Source organism: Pezoporus flaviventris, unplaced genomic scaffold (genome assembly GCF_033815535.1).
Source record: "Pezoporus flaviventris isolate CSIRO_AGI_PZ_B2104156 unplaced genomic scaffold, CSIRO_AGI_Pfla_v1 ptg000031l, whole genome shotgun sequence".
Taxonomy (NCBI): domain Eukaryota; kingdom Metazoa; phylum Chordata; class Aves; order Psittaciformes; family Psittacidae; genus Pezoporus; species Pezoporus flaviventris.
Window position 1 is genome coordinate 27,991,273 of NW_026892579.1, and position 26,102 is coordinate 28,017,374.

Sequence of the window (26,102 nt, forward strand, 5' to 3'; positions counted from 1 at the left end):
TGCTGGATGGAATGAACTTTCATGGCCCTTCCAATCTGGGCTGTTCTATGATTCTATGATTCTATGGTTCTATGAGTATCTTTCTTTGCCTAAAATAAATTATACTCCGGAACCTTTTAGAATATGCATAGTTGTAGATTTAATTTACCAGGTATTCTCCTTTATACCCTCCACCCTTCAGTTTGAAAGATGTAGACTAGTAGCCTTATTCTGCTATTTTGTAATCCATGCTCCTTTTTTTTTAAAGTCACGCTTGATTTCTTTTTCTGCTAGAGAATGCATAGTTATCTGAACTCCATGGAAGTGTTCTGCTGTAACCTGCAAACATATTACCCATTAGTTTTGCCATTTATTTTTATCCTTACTAACCTTGTCCCATTCAAGTTAAACTATTTTGGTGGATTTTTATGTTTTATTCCCAGAAGAACACTGAATTTGAGTACATTATAGTCAGTGTTTGTAAATGGATTTTTTTGATGGTTATATATTGAAATAGATCCTATGCCTAGCTTAATGCAAAACCAAGAGTTATTTCTCCTGTGGTTTCTCGACGGTTCCAAGAGACCAGTGTTTACAGTATCTAAAAATATAGTCCTGACATCATGTCTTTTCATGATTTCTTACCAGGCTGCTTGGGAGTAATTAAACTCTCCTATTACTGTGTTTTCTGCCTTATCCTTTATAACCTATTTTATTATTTAACAAGCACCATCATCATCTTGGTTAGGTGATATATGAGATAGCTCTAACATGGTATTTTTCTTTCTGCATGGAATTTCAGTGCAAAAGGATTTGTGCTAGTTTTATATATATATTTTCAACTACTTCCTTTATACTGGCTTTTTTTCTGGTGCAGCCTGTGCCTGTCATGATTCTCTTACTTGAGTCATAGTATCTCAGTGTTTATTGTTCTGCCATCAAGGTAGAATTCAAATTTTTGGAATTCAGATATTTCCAGGGGGAATTACTTGTCTGTTGAAATGGAATAATGGTTTAGTGGTTCATCAGAAAGGGGGTTGTATTTAAAAGCACACAAATTGTTCATTTTTTTTTTTTTAACATACTTACCTACCACAGTTGAGTCATGTATATTTTAAATATAAATTTTTTATTTAAAAAAAAAAAAAAAAGATATTTCCTTGATGCTTCTGGATATACACGATACTTCCCAGTTGGGATTCTTTGTTTCAGGAGCCCTTACCATCTGTGGGTGTGGTCTTGCTAGGTCTTTAAGGCTAAACAAAACAAAGAAGTGATACCCTCAAGGAAAATCTAACATGTTCCTGTAATACTGTGTTGCTTGCCTGCATTCTTCCTTTCAAGTCAATGTGTGTTGTAAAGTGTGCAGAAGATGATCATGGATATTGCAGTATTTGAGTATCAACTTAGAGATATGAATGGAGAGCATTAGAGTGTATAGTGCCACATTCTGTTTCTTTTTTTTTTTTTCCTAATTAATCAGCGTGCTTATAGAAGTATTATGATGTATTAGTGCTTCTTACATCTGAATATGTTCATGTAAGTGTTTTGGAGAGTTTGTTGTTGACCTATCCACTTGAAACAAGTTTAAATTCTTGCAGATCAGTAGTAGTACTCTGTGATCCTTAAAGCTAAAAAAAAAAAGCCTGCTCACTCAGACTGCAGAAGTCTTGGATTCTGCTAATTATAGTAAAATCTAAACCTAGACTATATTAATCAAAATGTCAAATCCTTCTAGTATGTCTAGTAAATCCAAAATTTGTAAAAGTAAGCATAAATATACCTCAATTCTTTTTGGTTACTAGTCCTATCTCCTGAATACTTCTCGATAACTCTTTATTGAAAAGTTCCTATTAATTTGGGCAATTTTGCTAGTTACAGATTGCATTTTAAATTTTGTTAGAAAGATAATGAGAAAAGTATTTCTGACACTTATCAGACTTCTTATTGGTTGTAAACATGTATATTAGAAGCAGCTATCTTTTTTTCTGCCTTTTCTCCAGCTATATTCTGAAATATTTTTACTCCTTTTCTTAATTTCATTAGGGCTGGTTTCAAGCAATTATAATTTCATATGTGTATATATTGTATATATTGTAATTTTCTATTAAATTATTCATTACTATATTATATAAAAATAATATTAGCAGTGCCAACACTAATATTATATTAGCTGTTGACACTAATACTAATATATGTTAATATTGTATTAATAGTATGTTATTATTAACATTTACCATATGATCTAACAAAACCATAACAAAATAATCACAAACCAGAAAGCAAAAAACATCCTTCACTGTTTTAAGTACACTCACCAGAAAGTATTGCTGGTGAGAAACCAAGATCTTTTTTCAGTGATCATCTAGTGCGTCAAATTAAAGGAGACGTTTAAGATTGTACACAAACTTTTACATGGCTGTGCTTTATAGAAGTGCAAGATCTCACTAATAGCACAACTCTACATGAAAAAAACACATTTACTTTCCACACATGTAATATGTCAGCAATCCACAGTATAAACTGTTTACTACAAGCAAGATTAAAAATGTGATTCAGTCTGATTAGATAATGCTAGAATTCCAAGTTCATTATACTTATTACAGAGCCATAGGTCACCCAAACCAGTGATATTATAATTACAATATTCTGTAGAAAAGAAGCCAATGAACTTTAAGATGTTCTGGGCCATCTGTGGAGCAGGCCATCACTAGGAGCAGCCACACTAAATCAGGACATTAAAAACAATGGATCTGCACTCCAGAATTCTGGGCAGGATCAGGATGCTGAGCCAAATAGATTGTTCCTGTTTCTTATTTGTATGAGAGTCTTGATATGCGTGGCTTTAACCAAGTTCTCCAGAAGTGTTTTCATGTAGTTAGAAATATCCAGGCCTCTCTGTGCATGGGGAAATCAACCTGCTGAATCTTCTGAGTCTGAAATTAAAGGCATGTGTGGAGAAAAGGAAAAGAAAAAAAATAGAAAAGTCTCCTGCTAATCCTGAATGATGATTGCCACTGTGTCATTGAAATCCCCTCAGGTTGGACTTTATAGAAGTATTTTTCTCAAAAGTATTTTAATTGTTTCATACTTACAATGCCTGAACTCAGATTTGTGTTTTCTAAATGCTTAAAGCTAACCAGAGAGCATCCTCAGTAAATTAGAAGGCTGATACAAAAGTATCACTGAAACTTTCTCCGCCTTTTTCTCTTGAGATATTTTTTTGAAAAACTTTTGGGGGAAGAGAACATAAACAAACTCTGTATTTGGAGAATTTAATAAGAGATTCGAGTTCAGATTTGTGGTTAGTGTGGAAGAAACATTTTCTTTTTTTAACTAGTGTTTCCTGTAGACAGAAATAAGGGGTTTGGAAATAAAAGATAAATTAAAAGGAAAATAGTATACCATTCAGTTTCTAAAGGCAACTGGTGGACACACTCAGATGAATTTATGTACCACTGTAGAAATACATATTAATTTGAAAGAAAGTACATGTGTATTCCTGTGTAACACCAGAATTTTTCTGTTGCAGTACCTCTAGAGGAGCTGCTCAAGCTCTTTCTCTCCTCTTACTCAGCATGTAAAATGGAAATTGGATTTGCCTTTTAGACTTTAGGAACTCAACACTGGCTCCCTTTCATCTTTGTGCCAGCTGCAGGTTTGTACCCCATTTCCTGAGACATATTATATTTTTTTGTACTGACACCACTGATTCAAATGTGCCTTGAGAGGTGGTGTTCTTGGGCTTTGGAAGTTCTCAGGTTAAACCTGCCCTCTTCTACTAATCCAGTGTGCTGTTTGGTCCTGGAAACTTCTATTCAACATTCAAAGAGTAACACCAGACACAGCATAATGAAAGTTTTCCTCTATATTAGCCCATGCAAGATTATTTTCAATCTGTGAGGCCTTGCTTGAGCCTGACCAGGCAGTTTGTCAACTGTTACCCTCTTACTGTCATCCGTAAAATGAATGAACTGCTAAACCTCCAGGAGTACCTATGTGTATTCCTCTGTCCTTTTCCTTTACTTTCATGGCTGCATCAAAGGAGTGTAAAGGCAAGTGCCTCACAGGAAAATGGGATGTTAGGAGAATGACCGTTGGAAGCAGAAACCTACATCCCTTAGGTTTCACTAATGAACTGCTTGGGCTTTGTTCACCACTAAGAACTCACTAATAAAATACCTGAAACTGATGAATCTGTTCTGAATAGTACCTTAGTGGACTTTTACATCACTGCCGCCAATTATTACATAGAGCTGAAAACTCTTCTTCACCTATTTGTACCTCCTCCTGTTGGTACCCTTAGTACTTTTGTTTTTGCCCTCTCCATGGGCAGCAGGGGAATATCTGCTCTGATAACATGGAGCAGATATTGACCTTAATGTTCACACTTCTGTTTCCCTCTCTCTTTTCTTTTCTCCATGCCTCCTCTGCTTTACTGGCATTTTCACAGAGGCATCACCATCTTGGCTGCCAGGCTCAGCTGTACCCTGTGCATGAGTCTGTTGGAGCCAGCTGGAACTAGCTGCCCCTGGCACTGGGCAATCCCAGCCTCCTCTCACACAGGTCATCTCTGCAGCCTCCTCACTGCCAAAACCTTGATACATACACTCCATCGAAAAAAACACTAATTTTATTAGAGAAAAGATATTCTAGCAATATGCAAAGGTATGATTTGATGATGTGCAGAGATACGATCCGTTTCTGTGATATTGTTACCTTCTTTTGAAGAACATTTTTGAGGGATGACACTGTTTTGAACCTGCAAGTTGAAGTTGCTTTCATGAATTTGCAGGTGATCATTTCTCTTTGAATATATTGGCAAGACTACAAGATAGCTTTTTGTCTTTTAACTGTGAGGGCACTTATTTTTCCATAGCTGACAGGCTGACCTAGCTGTTAAGATCTTCAGTTTGTGTTTGAAGTTGCCACTTAATTAGTCAACAACTCCTGTATATTCCAAGAGGATCCTGGCAACAGCTACAGCCCTTTTTTGTTGGCAAGACATATCCTTGACACCTTATCTTGATGTGTGGGCTGATGTGGGAATTGTCCTGGGAGAAAATTTTCAGTGTGTCTTTGATGTTTTCATTATCTGTCAGCCCTGCTTCTCTAACATTAACCATTTGTCTCTTCTTCGTATTCACTTTGCAAAATTCAGAGCAGTTACAGACATTTAGGGTGACTTCTACTAAGCATATTCAAACCTTTTTATCCAATAGTTTTCCATGTTTCCAATTGTTTGACTCACGTGGAAATGTGGTTGTGCGTATGTACATAACACCTTTTCAGGTACCTTGTCAGGTACTTCACCTTTATTCACCTATTGTTCATGGTCCATTCTGGAAGACAATTTTTAAAATCTGATTGTCGTCTTGAAAGTGGCTGCACACAGCATTATGGAAAGGAGTCTGCTACACAGGACCTGTAGTGTTTGATGGAGCTATGCCTTCATACTGACATCTTGGAAGTTGATGCAATTCATAACGTATATACTTTTGAGAATTGTAGGTTTGCTCCACATGTTATACAAACAACTAAAAGAAATAATTTCCTTTGTCTGTAAGCAATGGAGCTCAACAGATGGCATCATCTGTGAAGATGACATTTCAGTAATTCCTCTGTGTGACTCTGCTACCCTTTTTGGAAAATTTCAGCAAGTGCAGTTGATGATAAGTGAGAAGTGAGGCTTGAATAGTTAGCAGGTAACTTTCATGAGCTCTTAGAGTATGTGTTTGGTATCAATCCCTTCCAACAAAGCTTAAAGCTTTAAGAAACTATGGTGAAGTGACTTAATGCGGAAGTGCCCTTCAGTGCTTGCATTCCAAACATGTCATCTAAGCACTTTGAGTTCCTTGCAGACACTGACTGAGCGTTATATTGTTTCCAAGCAACCTCCCAAAGCTTTGGAGGGTAAGTTGTAATCATTCATTGTGTAAGGATACTCTGGGATCTTCTGTAAGAAGCTTGATGGAAGAATATCTGCTTGGACTGCAAATGTGTATGGGCACATTTTCCTCAAACAGAAAAAAAAAAAAAATTACACATAAAATTCACATGCAGTACACAACTGTTGGTCACTCTGGCTCACCCCAACCTTTCAGTCTCTTTTGCAAGGCAGAATTATGTCTGTCTTGAATACTGGCCACTATGCTTTCCCTATAAACAGTGAAGTACAGAGAAGAGTGAGGGTGTACTCCTCACAAAAGGGGATTCGTTGACCATGCAAACCAGCAAGATTCCAGTTAGTGGCCTGTAATCTTCCTTTGCAGTTCTTGTGATGATACAGCCTGATGGTGTGAACCTAGAAGGGAAATGTGCGACAAGCAATTACTTCCATGTCACTTAGGTAGGACCCTTTCAGCCTCAGAAACCAGACTGAAGCCTGCTTTTTGTGTGTTTGGGAACTGTAGGTTCATCTCTTTCAAATTCATTCTTTCTGCGATTAATGAAAATGCTCAAATATTACTTTGTGTTTCTTTGTGCCTTCCCTGAAACACACAGGTAAAATCATGAACTGATCTCCTTCAGCTATCTATTTACTCCTCTGTTAACTTGCTTTTGATATCGGTAAACATCTAGGCATAAGCTGCAGCAATACAACCACATGAGAAAAAATGCATCATGCAAACATCACATTTTAATAGACAAAACAATTATTCCTCTGTCCCTATTTTATGTATGCATGATTTTTCTCCATTTTTGTTTAACAGCAGAGTGGTTTATGCCACAAACATTAAGTTTTTGGTGTAAACCTCTACCCTATTAAGATGAAAATCCGAGAGTTTCTCTTCAGGAAAAAAAGGAAGCAATTTGCTGCTAAATCCCACAAATTCCCATTGAAAATTACATTTACTGATTAAACTTGTGTGCTTTGGATTGCAAGTGGAGCAAACTGTTGCCATTTCTGATAAATACAAACTTAATAATCAAAAGCATGCATGTAGTGAGAAAGTATATTGAGGTAGTTTATTTATTATTCCATAACCATATACTGCCACCTAAATTGATATTAATAAAAAAATCTTTGTTCTCACAACTGTGTTTTTACAGTATTCTGGGACATAAATTTGTGGTATTTTTCTCACCTCTGTCACCATTATCACTAAAAGTAATGTTTGTATCACTTTGCACTTCTCTAACATCTTTAGTGGCAGTTTGTATTTCCATGCACTGACTCACAGTAAGCCTTACTACTCTTGTCATATGTCTGAGAAATTCTGGAATCATGTTGATTGCCTGTAGTTGGTCAGGCAGTCTGGGATGGAGCTAATTTTCTTCATAGCAACCCATACGGTGCTGTGTTTTAAACTGATGTCCAAAGCAGTTGCTAACGGAGGGATGTTTTGACAGTTGCTGAACAGGGCTTAGACAGCATCGGGGCCTTCTCTATTTCTTCCTCTTACCCTCAATGAGTTGCCTGAGGCTGGGAGGGGACACAGCTGGGACAGTTTATCCCAACTGACTAAAAGGATATCCCATCCTATGTAACATCATGCTCAGGATGTAAACCAGGGGGAAGTTTTTCCAAAGTAGTCATTGCTCAGGCTGGGCAATGGTCTGCTGGTGATGAGTGACTATTTTGCATAATTTTAATTTTATCTTTTTTTTTTTTCATTTACTAAACTCTTCAGGCAGTAGAAGTATCTGGTTTACAAATTACAGGAAACTATACTGAAAGGTACTCCAGCAAGAAAACAGTCATAGAGAGTTATATGTTTTCTCTAATCTTTCAATGAAGGGAATGTTGAAATAAGAGGATGTTGAAATAATTCCTCATTGAATCTTAACTCAGGGCTGCATAAATGCTCTCACAGTTGATAGCCTCCTGATCTGACTCGAATTACAGGAAGATACTTGTGCATGATAATATTTAACCAAGAAAAACAGAAGTACTCAAAATAAGAATTATCCCAGGCTTCAGCAGAATAAAATCTGGAACATTTGATCTCTTTATTATAAAAGCTTAGCATGGTGTCAGACAAAAACAGGAGAAAAATGGCTAGACACAATCCTCTCCCAGCCACCATGATCTTGCAGGTGAGTTTTTAGTCTTTCACTGCCTTTCTAAAGTTTAGGGAATTTGTATCTTCTTTGATCCTCTTCTCCTCTCCATTACCACTGAGCTCAGGTTCTCTGCCGTGTCCTCCTAACAGCAGTTTCAGTTCCTCTGCTCAGCTGCAGTCTGCTACTTCCTTGATATGCCTGTGGCCTGCCATCTGGGTTTTCTATGGAACTCTTGGGTTTCTTAACCAGGGCCCACTCTGTGGCTTCTTATGGAAATAAATCATATTTTTCCCTTTCTACAGGGGTAACTGTTATTCTTAAGGGAACATAATATTAGCTTAAAATAGAAGCAAATATAATATGCAGCCTATTGCAGCAGCACACTGATACAAGACAGTCTAGGAGGACCCTAGGAGCACTTCTCCACTGTAAGACAAAGGTTTTTGCTGACAGCTACAGTATCTGTAACTTGGTCTGTCCCTTCACTTGTAGTCAGTCACTCACTTTTCTTTTCCCAATGTGTTCAAATTTTAAGGAAGGTCCAACTCAGTTTGAGTTTTGGCAAGTTTTATTTCATCTTTATTTTCAGCTTTCTATTCTAACACATAAAATTCTTAGCTCTTTCTTTGTGTGTGTGTATGTTTGTGTTCTTCATTATTCCAAGTGCAGTCATCCAGCTGATGTCTGACATTTCTGCCACTTTAATCATGAAGTTTCACACCTCACATCTTTGATGTTTTCAGTTCTTTAACTGGTTCCTTCAATTTTGTACTTTTTCCTTCCAAAAGAGAAAATCTTCATAGTTTTGTTTGTCTAGGCTCTATATAAATTATAGTGATTCCTATTTGCTCCTTCCAGAGTTAATCTGGGTGACTAGTTTTTCTATAGTGTCCTTGACATTTATCAAACTAAACTAAAATATAACGTATCACCATCTTTTTCAGTCTGAGTGCACATTTGATGAATTAAAAAAAAAAAAATTTTGCTGAAGAATAGAGATTCTATCAAAATCAAAAAATTTGGTTTCCTGTTATGTGTGCTAAGTTAGTCTTATAGTTGTGTGATTTCCTCTAGAACCTGCTTCTCTAATAATGTTAATGGTCTTTCTCTGCATTCCTTCTCACTACCAAGATTTTCTCTTCTCATTGATCTTCTACATACAAATTTCCAATATTTCAGTAATAATAAATTGACTTTGTAGATCTTGGCAGCTTTGACATTTCACTGTGTTGTTTCATTTCTTTTCCCAACTGCAAGCAATGTAGCAGAGGCAATTTTTATAGAAAACTATAGTAAGTGGAGTCCATTTCTGATCCCTGGCAAATAAGCCCTTCAGTGCTGCTTGCTTAACAGCATCACTTCGAACTAAATATCTAAATGTACCTATTGGGCACGCAGAGAATAGCTGAGCCTGAAAGACAGTCTAATAACACATTTGCCAAGCCAGTAGGAAGTGCACTCAGCTCAAAGGTAGAAACCAACTAACCTCTTGTAATATAAAGAGAGTCAGTATTAAGAGAGGAACATGGTGATCACATTGTGAATTTCTGATTTTTGGTGTGCATCATAAAAGCAAGAAAGGAACAAAGGAATTGGCAGCTTTTATACATGAAACCACGGGAAATGTAACTCTTATTTTCTGTTCTTTCATTTAGAAGTGAAAGAATAGAGGAACTTTGAAGAACATTAGCATAAAATCATTAATTTCCTACTTTGTTAGTATTACTTCTTCATGTGATGACTCCTTATCAGATGCTAGAACAGGTGGTGAAGACATTGTTTCCTCATCTTGCTTCACCCTTCTTGCCTCTTTTTTGCTTTTTCTCTTGCGTACGGGGGCAACCGATATTGGTACAAATTGGTCCTCTGATTTAGTGTCCTGGGTTCAGCAGGAGCAGTCATGTTTTTTTTTTCCTTTGCGTTAGCTGGTGCAATGCTGTGTTTTGTCTTCCAGACTGAGAACAGTGTTGGTGAAGCCGATGTTTTCAGTTGTTGCTAAGTGATGTTTACCCTGACCAAGCACTTTGTGAGGCTCATGCTCTGCCAGGGAGGAGGGGAAGCCGGGAGGAAGCAGAGATGGGGCACCCCCGGGCTAGCCAGGGAGGTATTCCATACCACAGCACGTCATGGCCGGGGTGGGGGGTGACTGGGAGTTACCCGGAAGGACACGGGCTTCCGGGTGGAACTCGTTTTCTTGGCCGGTGGTATCGTATTCTCTTCCTTTGTTATTTTCCCTTATCATTGTTGTAGTTGATAGTTGCGGTGGTGATTTGTGTTGTACATTGGTTGCTGGACTGTTCTTGTCTCAACCCGTGGGAGTTGCACTTTTTCGATCCTCCTCCCCGTTCCTCCGGGAGTGGGGAAGGGGAGAACCCCGGTGGGGGGGGGGACACAGACCTCGATTGTTGTCAGCTCGGCACCACTCACTGGGAGTGAGTGAACAAGTTACCTGACTGGGTTTAAACCACGACATTTAGCTGCAGTCATTTTCAGTGTGGTTTGAGTAGCGACTGTACTTGTCGCTGGGGGTGGTGTAGCTGCTGTGCTTGTAGCTGGGGTAGCTGCGCTTTCTATTGCAGTCGGACTTTGAGTAGCTCGTATACTTGTCGCTGGGGTAGTTGCACTCTCAATTGCAGCCAAAGTTCGGGTAGCGACTGTATTTGTCACTGGAGGTGGTGTAGCTGCTATGCTTGGAGCTGGAGTAGCTGTGCTGACTGTTGCTTTGCCCTCAGATCCACCGACATTCTTTTCCTTTTGAAGGTGCTGGATAGTGTTGAACAAGGCCCTGTAAGCATAGGCCAAGCCCCAGCACGTTGCCATGATTTGTCCATCTCTGGTATGGCCAGAATGACAACACACCTCATTTAAGTGTTTTACTAATTCTTCTGGATTTTGCAGTTGTTCGGTGGTGAAATTCCAAAGTACTGGAGGGGCCCACTGACCTAGATACTTGCCCATACTATCCCACACACCCTGCCACTCATGGCTGTCCAGCCTCTGGGAAAATCTCTTGGTCCTCCTATATCATCATCTAACCCCAGACAAGACCCAAACCTGACTCTGCTTAACTCTTGAAATCAGACGAAATGGTCGTGGGCAAAACACACTCTGTATGTGTGCCAACATGGTGACCCCCAGCACAATATGCAGGCAGGTCTCAACAGCATTAAAAGGTCATTCAAAAACTTCAAAACTCTCAAATGATGCTGTAAACAGTTGGGGGGGGGGAAGGGGGGGCCAGGGATGGGGACGGGATGGGATGGGACGGGACGGGGGGCTGGGAGGGTAAAAGAATGTCTCCTTCATAGGTTGAGCACCCAAGAAGAAGAAAATATATGTGTAATTGCTAAGCACTTTTATTATATACCTCCCAAAGTATAAAGGTGGTGACCACACGGGGAACATAAGCCAGATCAGTTTCATGATCAATGATTCTATTGTATTACAAGTCATTACCATAAAATACAGTGAGACAAGAACCTTAGATCAAGCCCCACACTTGAAAAACACCAAAACAGCAAATACCAGCTGTAAGTAAGGTATGATATACTGAAACTGTGAGATCAAGAGAAATAACTTTGAGAGCAAATAAATCAGCATTATGATGAGTGGCTATTAATCTGAAACAATGAATGCTTATCAGAAATAGGATTAGAAACACTCCAGTCAGATCTGTCGTTATCTCAACCCCTTGTGCCCCACGTTGGGCGCCAAGGAGCTCTTGTGGTTTAAACCCAGAACCCAGTCAGCCACACAGTTTCTACCCCCCCCTCCCCCCCCCCCCCCGCCGATCCCAGAGGGATGGGGAGGAGAATCGAAAGAATGTAAGTCCCACGGGTTGAGATAAGAACAGTCCAGTAACTAAGGTATAACACAAACCACTGCTGCTACCACCAATGACAATAAGGATAAGGGAAATAACAAGGGAAGAGAATATGATACCACTTGCCAAAACGAGCCTGACTGAGAAAAGAGAGAATGTCCTTCCAGGTAACTCCCAGTTACCTCCCCGGGCATGACGTGCTGTGTTATGGAATACTTTGGCTAGTTTGGATCAGGTGTCCTATCTCTGCTTCCTCCCAGCTTCCCCTTCTCCCTGGCAGAGCATGAGACTCAGAAAATCCTTGGTCAGAGTAAACATTACTTAGCCATAACTAAAAACATCGGTGTTATTAGCACTGTTCCCATGCTGAAAGTCAAAAACACAGCACTGCACCAGCTACTAAGAAGGAGAAAAATTGACTGCTACTGCTGAACCCAGGACAGTTGTGAATGCTCCACCCCTGGCAGTGTCCAAGGCCAGGTTGGACGGAGCATTGGGCTCTATGGTTTAGTGTGACACATTGCTGCCCATGGCAGGGGGGGTGGAATTAGATGATCTTAAGGTCCTTTCCAACCCTAATCATTCTATGATCTAGTTAAAAGAGATTCACTTAACCACATCATGGTTGAAGTTAACCAGGAGATACCACAGCTTACATGATATGTTATTTTTCTCTTCCCTACCACTTTTTATTGGTTGTTACTTGAGATATAGGGTACAGGTTCAGTGCTTGGTGAAGATGATTCTTTACTCTCATCTAACATTTCTGTTTCTAGGAGAAAGTTAGTGGTGGAAGGGAAATTTTTATTTTTTTTTCCCCATAGTCAGATGTGGCAGTAGAAGCCTCAATTCCTGCAGGATAGCGGAAGAGAGGGTTCAGAGCCCTCTGAGTACCAGGTCTCTATACTGTTATTAATGACACTTGTAGTCTCTGTGGAGACAGAATAGAAAACTAAATGCTGTTAGTTTGGTAAGATGTATATCGTATGACCAACTTTTTAATATATAATTATAAAGGCTTTTAATAGCCTTAAAAAAAATGTGACAGCTGAAAGTTTTTTCAACCAGAAGGAATGTGCTGCAGAAAGAATACAAATTCTCTGGAATCTCAAGAAAAGGAAAGGGCTGACCCTGTGGTGTTTCCCCTGAATAATAGCCTGAGGTATGTTGAGAGTAAAAATAAAAGAGGTAAGATTTCATCTTTAGAAGGGTAGAGCAGCATTAAGGTTTAAAGCAATTCTTGGGAGGGAGGGGAAGGAAATCAGCTCCAGGACCTGAGTCATGGGAACAAGTAAGGAATCTATTTAGAATCTGCCATGCATATTTAATTATTTTAGTACTTGTTTCATATATTTTTTAAGTGAAGAACTTGTTTCATACTTCCAGTTTTCTCATCTGAATCGTCTAGTGCAAAATACAGATTCATGTGAATTTGACCCTTTTGTCTACTCTGGCTTTCCCGGGCACTATCAACTCCAAATAAAATTTGTAAATGCTGTAGGCAAGGCCTCTGAGAAAATGAAATTCAGGACAATTATGAGAATCTCCGGATTAGGCAAATATATGAATAGTATACAAGTCAAGGTGGAGTAGATAGAATTGAGAGCTAGAACAAAAGGAAGTATTCCACATAAGCCTCCATCTGCCTCTGGCAATGAGTAGGCAGTACAGAGAAAGTTCCCAGCCCTGGGGAAACACATACTGTCTTGAGTCTCAGGACTGTGACTCTCAAACTGGAAATTCAAGCTAAACCAAATAATTAGGTAACTGAATCCAACTGCTTGCCTCACACCTTTGCTAAAGGTTTTTATTTCCTCAGGAGAGATGATGAAATAGGTCATGGGTCTAGTTCTCAGTCATGCCAATTTAAACTGCCATTAATCTCAATCTATGTTAATATCATGAATTATAAATACTTTTTCCTATTCTGTTACATTTGTCACATGGGCAGTAGCATTTATCTGAAAGACAGTGCAGACAACAGTGAGTAGTAACCTGTCAGCTGTCTCATCAAAAATTGATAAAGGTTTTAAATTTTTACTCATTGGTAGAGTTTATTGTGTTTGGAACACACAAAAAAAAATCGTCTTATCTTACTATAATAAGACAATTCAATCATTTTGGAGCTACATGGATATTTACCTTCTTCACACATCATGGTTAATGTTTTTATGATTGTCTATTGTAGGTACACCTCTGATAACAGAAATACATGTGACTAACATCTTGGTGACCTTGGAATGCATGCACTCTTCTAAACAACTTGTGAGGTGTCAGGCAGCTCTCCTTGTTACCATGTTCCTAACACTGCAAACTATAGAATACAAGTTCTCACCTGGTCCTGATAGCTTAAATACACTACACTGTTAGATTTAGGATTCTCTAAGTACATAATCACAAGAATTTCTGAAGACTTTTTTCTTGTGTCCTGGGTTCAGCAGTAGCAGTCATTTTTCTCCTTCGTGGTAGCTGGTGCAGTGCTGTGTTTTGACTTCCAGCCTGAGAACAGTGTTGGTGAAGCCGATGTTTTCGGTTGTTGCTAAGTGATGTTTACCCTGACTAAGGACTTTGTGAGGCTCATGCTCTGCCAGGGAGGAGGGGAAGCCGGGAGGAAGCAGAGACGGGGCGCCTGACCCGGGCTAGCCAAAGAGGTATTCCATACCACAGCATGTCATGCCCAGGGTGGGGGATAACTGGGAGTTACCCAGAAGGACACGGGCTTCTGGGTCAGACTCATTTCTTGGCCAGTGGTATTGTATTCTCTTCCTTTGTTATTTTCTCTTATCATTGTAGTTGGTGGTAGCGGTGGTGATTTGTGTTGTACATTGGTTGCTGGACTGTTCTTGTCTCAACCCGTGGGAGTTGCACTCTTTTGATCCTCCTCCCTGTTCCTCCGGGATCTGGGAAAGGGGAGAGCCTGGGGGGGGGGGGGGGGGGGGGGGGGGGGGGCGGCCTCGATTGCTCTCAGCCCAGCACCACTCACTGGGAGTGAGTGAACAAGCTGCCTGGCTATGGTTTAAACCACGACATCTTGTCTCTCCCTTCTTTACCTGAGAACTTTCAACTTTCTTAGAACTGGCAAAATGAATCCCTTCTGAATACCATATACTTCAGTTTACATTCATAAAAAACAAAAAAACAAAAACAAACCTATTTTGCTGGAATATTTTAGCTTTTATATCCATTTTTTCTTTCTGAAGTCCTCAAGATATTCCAGGTAAATACAGTCATTCTCCCTGAAACATAAATGTTTCCTCCTTATGCCAGAGTTAGCCTGGCCATCGTCTAAGTATTAATTCCTTTGACATGTAGATGTTTGTTTTAGATAAAGCATGATCTCTTCTAGTTCAGACAGATGTACAACTGCTTGCTTCAATCTTTTTTTGTAACTCAACATTAATGATTCAATAACAAGTGTTTCACACTGAATCCTGTTTTATGTATCACAGAATGCCTTGAGTTGAAACTGACCCTAAGGATCATCAAATGCATCACTGCATAAACATATATACTTGATATAAACATCTCGCGGGTTACATGTTTGTAGGTCTGAGCTATTGGTTATTGATTGGACAAGAGCCAGAACTACTGGCTTGACTGGAAACTGGTTCATGCTGTTAGGCTCCAAAATTTTTTCTCTGATGTGCTGTAATACTGTATTATATTAGAATAGCAGAGTGTTTAATATGTCTAACTTTAGCATCACTCTGAAAAGCTGACATGCAGGGGACTGAGTTGATTTCCACAGTCAGTTGATAGGGTCTGTACTAGTTAAGAAGTACAAGTCTATTTTCCAAATTTCACTCAACCTGTTCTAGTTGTCTCAGGTCAGTATATTTTCCACCTTGTTCATGGGCAAGGCATTGTACCACATCAATAAGAGAGAATTAGATAAATTACAATAGTTGAGCTTGTGAAGAATAGCAAACACAGTAAGTAAATCATGCATTATGCTTGTAAGTGTAAACACTGAAATTGTTGACAAAAAAGCCAGATATTGATAGCTATAAAACTCAGGGAAGTCCTTCCTTACTTAATGATTCTCCATAGCACTTCTGAAACGCAACATTTCATTTCCTTAACTCCAAGGCAAGAGCGAGGTATAAGGATCTTGGCCAGGGACAAACTTTCATAAAATTGGCAATGGAATTTCTCAGTACCCTTGAATCTTTCAGACTTACTGACTTTAATTAATCCTTTGTGGCTTAATGAACCATTTTCAGCCAGAATAAACTGGCAGAATCATAGGAAATTGACAGTGAAACACCCTAAAATATTACATTGCCAGTCACTTTAGAAAAAGAAACTATGAAAGAGGAATGTGAATATCTGCTACATGGTGAGCTGGCTCCATTAGAGTCTGGGACTAGGCAGATGACCAGCCTGGTTCCCACTGTAGGATGCAGCAGCCCAGGAGGTGTTTTACAAATTTAATATGAGAGGATAGCCTCAGTTCCCTGCCCTAAAGTACAGGAGACCGGAAGAACTCCTGACTTGCTGATTTCACATATGGGAGAACTACCAGGGCTGCAAGTTTTGAAGCCCCTGATTTAGGTTGTTAAAACAAATGAGGAATGAGGAGCACAAATGTAAATCTCTTCCACCCTAGGCAGTTTGGGGATGGGTTTTTTTTCCCACTCTGCTGCCTGTTTTATGATGCTTTAATACTCTTGTTTCATGAAAGTCTTGTGATAAGGTTCAATATCCATGGTAGATATCAGCGCAGATTCAGAATAATAATAGTTTATTTTAAAAAAAGTCGTTAGAGCAGCTACATGGAAAAAAAGAATCTTAACTTACTTCTTAACCCATTTTTAATTGTGTTTAGTTGTGGTTTTTATTTGTGTTAGTTTAGTTGTGTTTAATTCTGAATTAAAATGATTCTTTTGATGTTTAGCTCAAAACCACAGTTTCAGTGTAAAAATGTATTGTATTAACATATTGATTAAATAGAACTTTGATATTTTGCATAGGTTTAGTGTTTCATATAATAACTACTACTGCTCAGTATGTAGGAAGGGTTTCAGTTCTTTTGTGTTTCATCCACTTTATTGTATATATGGTGGCATGTAAGCAGTTTTACAAGTATACCTTCTCATTTTTGCTTCCCATTTCTGTACTAGTAGAAAAGCTGAAACAATATTCTTCTCCCATATGTTAAATGTTTTTTTACTTTTGCTTTCACAACCAATCCCACTTCATTTTTAACAAACCCTTTAAAATTTGGTTGCTTGAAGAGACTGGGAAATTCTATCTATAGCATGTTCCCTCAAATGCAATCAAGTTTAAGTGCTTATTAAATGGAATACAAAAGCAGAATAAGGTCCTGTTGGATTAAACATGTTCTGTTTGCCTTGGTGTTATTTGGTAGTCCATACAGTTTTATTTTGTGCTGCATTTAATTTTAACTGAGAAACATGGGTTGTAAAATGACTTTTCTTAAAGACTGAATTCTTTAGGTAGGAAAGAACACCACCACCCCCATGGAATTTTGGGTTTGGGTTGGGGTTTTTTTAAGTTTAATTTTGGTTTTCTGATCTGTTTTTTAGTGGTTATGATCCTGAAGTTCAGCTGCAGTAGGTTTCAACCAGATTAAACCCAATATGGTTAGTCAAATTTGTTGCTTTTTTGGACAATCTGAAGAGAATACAGAGTTGAGAGTAGAACTTGCTTAATTTCAAAGTTTATTATGGCCATTTCATATGATTCTATCCCCTATCAAGAACCAGAACAGTAATAGAGAAACTGTTATCTCATGGTTGATTTTTATCTTTGAGTTCTGCTTAATTTCCAAACTGTTCAAAATATTGTTAGTAAATATAAATAAAAACGTTCCTAGAGCATTTGAAAATGTGTAACCAGGCCATTTTGTTTATGTTTAAAATACTGTAATTTGAAGAAGTTCATCTCTTTGACTCCTGTGAGATGTCTGATTGATTTTGGAGTCTGATTTGAAGAACTCTGCAAATAATGAAAACATGAAAGATTACTGAAATGTGTATCCTGGTACATTGTAATATCTGTAGTAAGAATTTTTCAGATATATAAAATTTGTCTTGGCTGGAGACAAATGAGGAAGGATTGTGCTCTGCTTTGTTTTCTTTTGAATTAATTGTGATTTTTCTTATAAATGCTCTGATCATAAGCCAAAAACTCATTATATTATTTATGAATCTGGAGATAAATAACAGCAAGCAAGCTCATTACACAGGGAGCTCAGTTCTAGGTTAATTCTACCTAACAGGAGCTTCAATTTGGTCTAGTGAGTAAAGGATGTTAATAAATGGTTTGGCATATATGTGTGAACTTTTCCTACCAAGTAAGTATCTGTACTCATTTTTGTCAGGCATAAAGGGCATTTAAAGAGCGTGGTAACTATATGTCAAACATATCTGCATAGTTTCTGAATTGTGAATTGTGTTAAATTAAATTTCTGGTGTTGCTATGACCCTGACATTTTCAGGCAATTTAAGTATTACAGATTGTCAGCATATTGATGTATTTTTGGAAATGGAAGGAAATCCAGCTACATGTAAGTCTACATTTTGATACTCTGTTAATCACAAATGAGTATCTATTCTCAAAAATAGTAAAATAAAAGCTGTTTACTTTTGATTTTTAATAAATAGTCCTTATTCCTAAATATAAGAAGACACTGGGTGTTTTTTATAGACAGCATAGCAGTTCAAAGGCAAGTAATTGTTTGACCAGAGTTTTTATGGGTTGCTCTAATTATAAAACAAAGTTGTTTAATATTACTTTAGAGGAATTCATTGCATTCAAAATGTTCACATATCAGTGTAAGAGAAATTATTAGGAACCCAATCAGTACGTTTTGTTTGGGGGAAGGAAACCATGTTGTTAAAATATTCACTGATAATAGTGCTCGGGGAAATACAGAGGTAATTTTTTTTATTCCCAAACCAAGCAATTAATTTGCTGTTCAGTGTGCAAAATGGATCATAGGTTGCCATAGTGAATTTTTCGTATACCACCTGACATTCAGATTCTTGAAAGAACTTAGCTAGGCACAGTAGCTCTGGTAAATATTAAAACTGTGTTGTATCTGGCCTCTGCATTTATTAGTTCCTTTTGTTTTCTATTTATTTGTTTGTTTGTTTGTTTTTACAATCCGAAGTATCAGATCTTGGCTTTTCTTGGAAAACACCATGGTGTGACTGGAACAATCATAATTAGGATTTAGCGAAACTTCATTGTTGGTGAGGGAGAGAAGAAGCAGCAGAGCTATAACAATATTAAAACATGTTTAATTTTTCAATTTTTTAAGCAATATTGTGGGTCCCATGTCATTTCCAACTCAGTATCTTTAACTTTCTGTCTGTATTCATATTAAATTTGCAATAGATTCTGAATTCTGTTAATTTGAAAATTATTTTATTTACTATTCACAAAAGGCAGGGAAAAAAAAAAGAAAGAAAAGAATAACAAGTTTCTGTTATAAAAAGGTAATGTGAAACCTAGTAGGACACACATTTTAAAAGATTTTCTGGTGTCATTTGTCTTGATAATGGCAGCAAAAGCCGACTGCTGAGTATAAGACCTGGCAGTCCATCACACTTATTTCTTTGCCAAAATGACGGTCAAGAAAGGAAGAAAGATTATCTTCTATTGTCTGTAATCAATATCAGTAGTCAGCTCTCATGGTATATCATTGTTCTCTCAACATCATGGTAACATTGTTCTCTCAACATCTGAAGTGTATCTTTGAAAAGGGGCATATTCATATCCAGTCTTTGAGCGAGGGTTTTATTTCTTTCTAAGCTCCAGGAAGCCTGAGTGCAATCCTCTAAAACATGTTTACTACACAGAGATATGATCTTCCTCATTCCAGCACTTGAACTTTTCTGACTTTAAATGCCACATTAAACAGTTACATAACTTTCCACATTGTTGCACTGCAGTAACGTATTGCATTGTGGTAACATAGTAATGCGTTTCCAAGTCTTAACTGCCCTTAAGCTTTTGCTGCTAAAGGAATAAACAACGAGCTGTTAGTGAACTTCTCTGATCCTTCCCATGGGCTGGAAGGCCCGTTCATTTTATTTATTGTATAGCATGTCAAGGTGTTATCTTACAGAGTGTCTGAACAGTGCAATGTGCCTTGCTTCAGCTGTGTTGTGTTTGCGCAGCGTATCTCTCTGCTGGGAGGGAGAGATTTCTCCTTTTCCAAGAGAACTGGAAGTAGCTTTTGGCTGCCACAGGCAGAAAGCCTTTGGGAGAAAAGAGGCTGGGGCAGTCCTGAGAGGAGCAGGGCTCTTTCTTAAAGCTTGGAAGTGATTCTCAGCCACCTTGTAGAAGTGATGGCAAAAAGGAAATTTTCCTTGTGACCCAGAAGCAGCTGTATGCACCTAGAATGCCAAATGCTTTTTACACTGAAGTCACTGAGCTTTTTAAAAAGGAAAGTGTCCTCCCTGCAAAGGTGGACAAGGGAAGTGGGAAATATATCTATCACCCTGCACATGAGAAATCTATTAAATGGTTGCCATGTTCTAATTTGGGATTTTGTATTATAGTAAACGTAGTTTTAAAACATTTCAGCCTCTCAGAATCTCTTTTGCCTTTAAAGAAAATGGAAGGTGGTTTTACTTCAAGGCTCTGGACAGAGCATGGAGCCATCACAATGTGAAATGTGCTTTACTGGCTGGTAAGGAAGAAGGTGAATATACAGGCTAGAGGCTACCGTTCTTTTTGTGATGCTTAATGATGAGAAAAGAGATAAGGAAAACTATTCTGGAAAAATGTCTTCCATTAATTCGAACAAATTTTTACCCCATTTAGACTCGTACTGTCCACAACATCCTATGGAGGAGTTCCTCAGCTTAATTTTGAGGAGTATGAAAAGTACACCCTTTATCTTGCTTTGATCTTCACACGTATTTATATAATTTCATGTCCTTTTGACCCTGTATAGTGAGAAACTGTGAAAACACTTTATTCATCTGCACACCATTCTGTTCTAACTCTCCTTGATGATGGGTTTCCCTGAGTAAAGATTCCTAGTCTGTATAGTCACTGTCCAGAAATTCTCATATGTATCGCCATCCTCACATACCTTATAGTTTTTGCATGTTGTGAAATCATCGTCTCAAAAATTTTGGGTTTTTTTTTGCTATCCTGAGTAACATGGGAAACAGAGCCACTTGTCAATATTCTGAAGAGCATGGACGCTAATACAGATTGCTGAGGGAATTTCTGGGGACTCTCCATACTGAGAAAGCTCACTGTTTATTACCAATGTTTATGCTTCTGTTTTACCCATTCTCTTAATATGTCGAAGGCTTTAGTTGTTATCCCAGGGTGACCAAGTTACTTTAGAATCTTTTAGCATAGAAACTTGTTAAAAGCCTTTTGGAAATCAAAGGCTATGTGCCAAGGCATCCTTTTTACGTATTCAGTGTTCCTCCTGTGAGTTACAATTTTCCTTTTCAGAAACCATCTCAGCTGTTCTCCAGTATGTTATGTTCATCTACATATCTGTTAATTCTGGTTTTTTTTTATAGCAGCTCTTAATGGTTTGTCTAGAATGGAACTGGGACTTACTGATGCTAGTTTGAGGTGTGCCTTTGTCCCTAGTCTTCTCCCCCTTTCCCAAATCATAAAAAAAAAAAAAAAAGGCAACCAAAAAAAACCCCCAAACAAACAAACAAAAAATGAAACAAAACAAAACAAAAAATCCACATCTACTATTCCTGATGTTTGCATGCCATTTTAAGTGATGACCACAGTAATTTCCCATAGGACTTCTGTGCAAATATTGTTTGGTCTTTCTCTTTATAGATACTGTTAACTTTGGTAATTAATTTTAAAACATTTTTACAATAATAATTCAATTGAGACGGATCTCTGATGTATCCCTACTAAAAAGAGGTTCTGGCATGGGAAACTCCCAAAGCTCCTCTATGTTAAATTTTTATTTGATGAGTTTATTTACATTTCCTGCTAGAGCCTTATCTCTTTGAACACTCTTTTAGTCTTTGATGGTCTATTAGCCCTACAGCCTTTCTGGCAGGCTTACTGCTTCTATTATGTTTTAAAAAGTATTTAATGCTTGATATTATGCTTTTAGCAAGTTATTCCTCAAGACCTTTTATTTTTCTGCTTGCATCTAAACTTGACACTGCAAGCCAAGACTTGCTTCTCTTCCTATGGGCTTATGACCAGCATCCTTTTAGGTGTCTAAGGTCATACCTTCTTCCACTGATGCTGTCTTTTCTTCCTGAGTAATCTCCCAAGACCTCGTTCAACTGTTTCAATGATTTTCATCTTCATGGACAGTTCTGGCAGTATTTTCGTATTATTTTGGCATGAAATTTATTATATAAAGTATTGAGTCTTATGTGGCCCCAAAGACAGGGACACATGATCTGGTGTGACCAGGAACTTATCCAGCAGTCTAGTCCATAAAGACTCAGTACTTGTACTATTTTGAGTGGTTTGTTTATACGTTATAATTATAATGTCTACCAACATATTGTGTCAGTGTGATTTGTTTAGATGGTGACATATGCATAAGAATTCATTCTCTGTTTTTTTTTCAGTGCCCCTACGATGATTCCCTTTTTTAGTAGCTCTTTAGGCATTTTTGAAACACAATTAATGGTACTAGACGTCCTTTGAGCAGGAAAGCAGTAAACTTAAAAGTAGACTTTTCAAAGCTTCCTTGTTTACCATTCTCCATGACCTGTGATCATCTATAAAAAATAAATACCTAATTAAATCCGCTTTTGGCTGGTGTCTCACTATACCTGTTGGGCTGTCTGCATGTCCAAAACTCCATGAGTTTATTTTTAAGTAAGTCAGTACTGCTTATCTTGCTGTAACTTCTTTTCACTTTTTTGTTTTTTTTTAACAGGGTTTCATTAAATTAAAAATGGAGGTCGGGAGGGGTCTTCAGGAGTTAAATTATGTTGCAAAACTTTTGCAAAAAAATTAATTATTTTTTACACTGGTCACAATGACAGCAGGCAAAAGAACTGTGTGTTTTTTCTCCTTTGTAGATACCTGGACCTCTCTACAATTTCACTGGCTGTATACAAGTTATAGAAATTAATGATATGGGACCTTTCAACTTCTCTAGTGCTGTGGGAAGAAATAATGTTGACAATTGCAGGTAAACCACCTTCTGAGCCTTTTCTAATCAGAAAAAACTGTGTTGATTTTGCTTTCTTCCTTAAATAAGATGACTATTTTAGGTAATTTCAACAGTTTACCCATAAATACTGTAAATGTAACCATTTCAGAAAAACATATATATATATATATATGAGAGATATTATTCTTTCTTTTATGCTTCTGAAACATATTCTTTATGGAAGGTGCTTTTTGCAGAATAGTTCCATTAAGCTTGACAGTTTATTTAGAGTGTTTTCACCCACTGAATGCTGAAACATTATCTTGCTGTACTAAGCAAGATAATCGGCAAGAAAATAGAAGAGTGGGAACTGGGGTGATGTTCTGGCTATGTTTCTACTTACGGTTTTGGGATTTCCATTAATCTTTTACCAAATACTGATAACTTGTTGCTACACTTATCTATATGAGATTGTGAAAAATGATAGAAAGTATTGTTTCTGAATACATAAAAAACCCACTAGGTTTTATTTTTTGTATATTCACATTGCTGTTGGTCATTTACTGATGGAAATAAAAGGCTAAACAGAGGCAATGGTGTAGATTAGGATTCTATTCTTTTTATAAAAGATTTAAATACAGGAAAGTGGAAAACGAAAGTAGAGGGGAGTTGCATTTGTAGATCATGAAGTCTTTCAAAACAGAATATGATTTTAATTGTAGGACATGTATGTCCAATATCCCTGGAGAATTTCATATAATCCTTTCTACATATGGCTTTAAATTTTTCCTCTAATATTTACAGAATATTTTAATTAATGTTCATGTGCTTATTTAAACAGTATGTTAGAAAGCTAGTGGTAACTGACTAGGTCATTAATGAAAAATCCATGAGATATGAAGTCTGCTTCCACTTCTACCACTTGTCCCTTCATGAATTTGCACACATCACACTCAAAGGTACAAAAGGATGGTAAACATCAAACCCATTATATAATAAACCACCTTACTCAAGCCCTAGATGTCTAAGCTTTTGCGTGTAAAACTTACTCGGAACGTAAGTTCAGCTTGTTACACCTGCACAGACCTGCCACCTCGGTTTTTATTTAGAACAACAGCTCAGTGTCATGTCCTTGTCCAACCTTGACTAAGAAATCTTTACACCATTTGAGATCCCAAAGGCATTTTGTTTGGAAGATGTTCTCTGAGTGCATTTAACAAACTATTGTGGGCGTAAATCCTACACAATATACAGAACTCTGGCCTCTGTTGTGACAAATCCCAGCCCAGAAGGAAGCAATTGCTCCTCTCCTGAATTTCTGCACAGAGATTTTCCCTAGTGAGAACTGTGGTCTCCTCAAAAACAGGAGAATATACACTTGTCTGTGGAACTATGCCCCTTTGCAGAGCAGAAATTCATGGAGATGAAGGCAAGTGAGGAAGCTGCTTCATGCATTTAATTCAGGTGTTAACTTAGGGGGAAAATAATCTTCACTTCAAGAACTATTTATATATTAGAAATTAAATAATCATTGAAAAAAAAAACAAACATAAACCATCTCAGTTTTCTTCTCTGGTTAGGGTAGGAAATTGTTCTAGATTTGCACAGGTATTAGAGCTTTGGCGTCCCAAATCCTAAGCAAGATCATAGAATCATAGAATGGTTTGGGTTGGAAGGGACCTTAAAGATCACCTAGCTCCAGCCCCCTGCCACTGGCAGGGACACTTTCCACTAGGTCAGGTCGCTCAAAGCCCTGTCCGACCTGGCCTTGAACACTGCCAGGGATGGGGCAGCCACAACTTGTCTGGGAAACCTGTTCCAGTGTCTCACCACCCTCATGGTGAGGGGTTCCTAGTATCTAATCTAAACCTACCCTCCTTCAGTTTAAAGCCATTCCCCCTTGTACTATTACTAAAGCACTTTTTTTTTTCATTTTTTTTTTTAACTACTAGATAAAAGAGAGATAACTTCAAAACCAGAACTCTTAGTATCTTCTGTGCTTTCTTTCATTTGCCAAGAAGAATACTTTCTCTGAGATAGGTGTCTGCATCCTTGGGCTTTTTGACATTCTTTTTTCATTTTTTCCTATTGAGTAGTTTATATAACCATTCAGTTAAAAGCCAGTAGCTTTCAAGAAACAAGACCAATGAAGTTTGCTTTTTCCAGTCTGTGTATATAATGTATAGAGGGATATAGACAGGAGGAAGATGCCTTATAAGAAAATCTGGGTTTGTTTCTTTTTTAATTTCTTTAATATAGAATGCTATATTACCTATTCTAATCTACAGAATTATATTCCAAAATTATTGCATTTTGTATTGCTTCTGATACTTCCCTTTCCTACTTAGTCAATTAGCATAGAAATGTGTCTTTTACAGTATGATACAGACATTAAATTTTGCTTTATTTCAATTAGTGATTACAGTCTAGGGCTGTTTCTTGCAAATACTCACTGTGTATATGTAACAGATTAGGTAATTGAATTAACATGGTAAGTTTGTACAGATGAACTGTCGAAATAGTCTTGTACTTAAAGGGATGCTGGAAGGATGCTGGGCATTCTTAATCTTCTATTCTGGACAATATGCTCATTTTACCCCCCTGTTTATCTCAGAATGCTACAGATGAGCCGAACAGTGTTCAGCCCCATTCAGTCAGCAGAGAGCTGGCTCCATCCTGCTCCAAATCACAACTATTTCTGTCTGTGAAAAGCTGGGAAACAAGTGAAATTAAACTGAATTTCCCTCAGTGGCATGGCTGTCCCATAGGAGTGCACCACAGGGAAGCATGGCAAGCATTCTCATTACTCATTCTCTTCCTTATGACACAAAAATCTCATATCTGCCCATACATGGCAGCTTACGTTATCATTTGCTTTTCACTTTAGGTATAATCACCATGCATCCCGACCATCATCAGTCCTTAGATATAAATTCTGCTTCTCAGGAAGCATATAGGAATCCCAGCAGCCATTCTTTTTATTCAAGACAGGCTTGTTGGGAAAAGACATTTTTGTTAAGAAGGAAGGAGAAATTGATGGAAGAAAGTTCCTTAAATATAGCAGTAATAGATTATATATGTTGCAAATATGAGTAGCTGGTGAATATTAGAAAGCCTGGTGTACTTATATTGTATTTTCAGACTTCATATGGTTCTGTTGATGCAATATTGCTGCAGTTGGAGCTGCCTGTCAGTAGAAGA

General features: G+C 37.8%; 1 protein-coding gene across 1 annotated transcript in view; it reads left to right on the forward strand.

Annotated features, from left to right (window-relative positions):
• Positions 1-26,102, forward strand: part of EYS (eyes shut homolog) — an 828,128-nt gene that overhangs the window by 582,661 nt on the left and 219,365 nt on the right. The window contains exon 35 of the mRNA XM_061460547.1: positions 22,828-22,940. Within this exon, the coding sequence (XP_061316531.1) occupies positions 22,828-22,940 (113 nt within the window). The remainder of the gene's footprint in view (positions 1-22,827; positions 22,941-26,102) is intronic.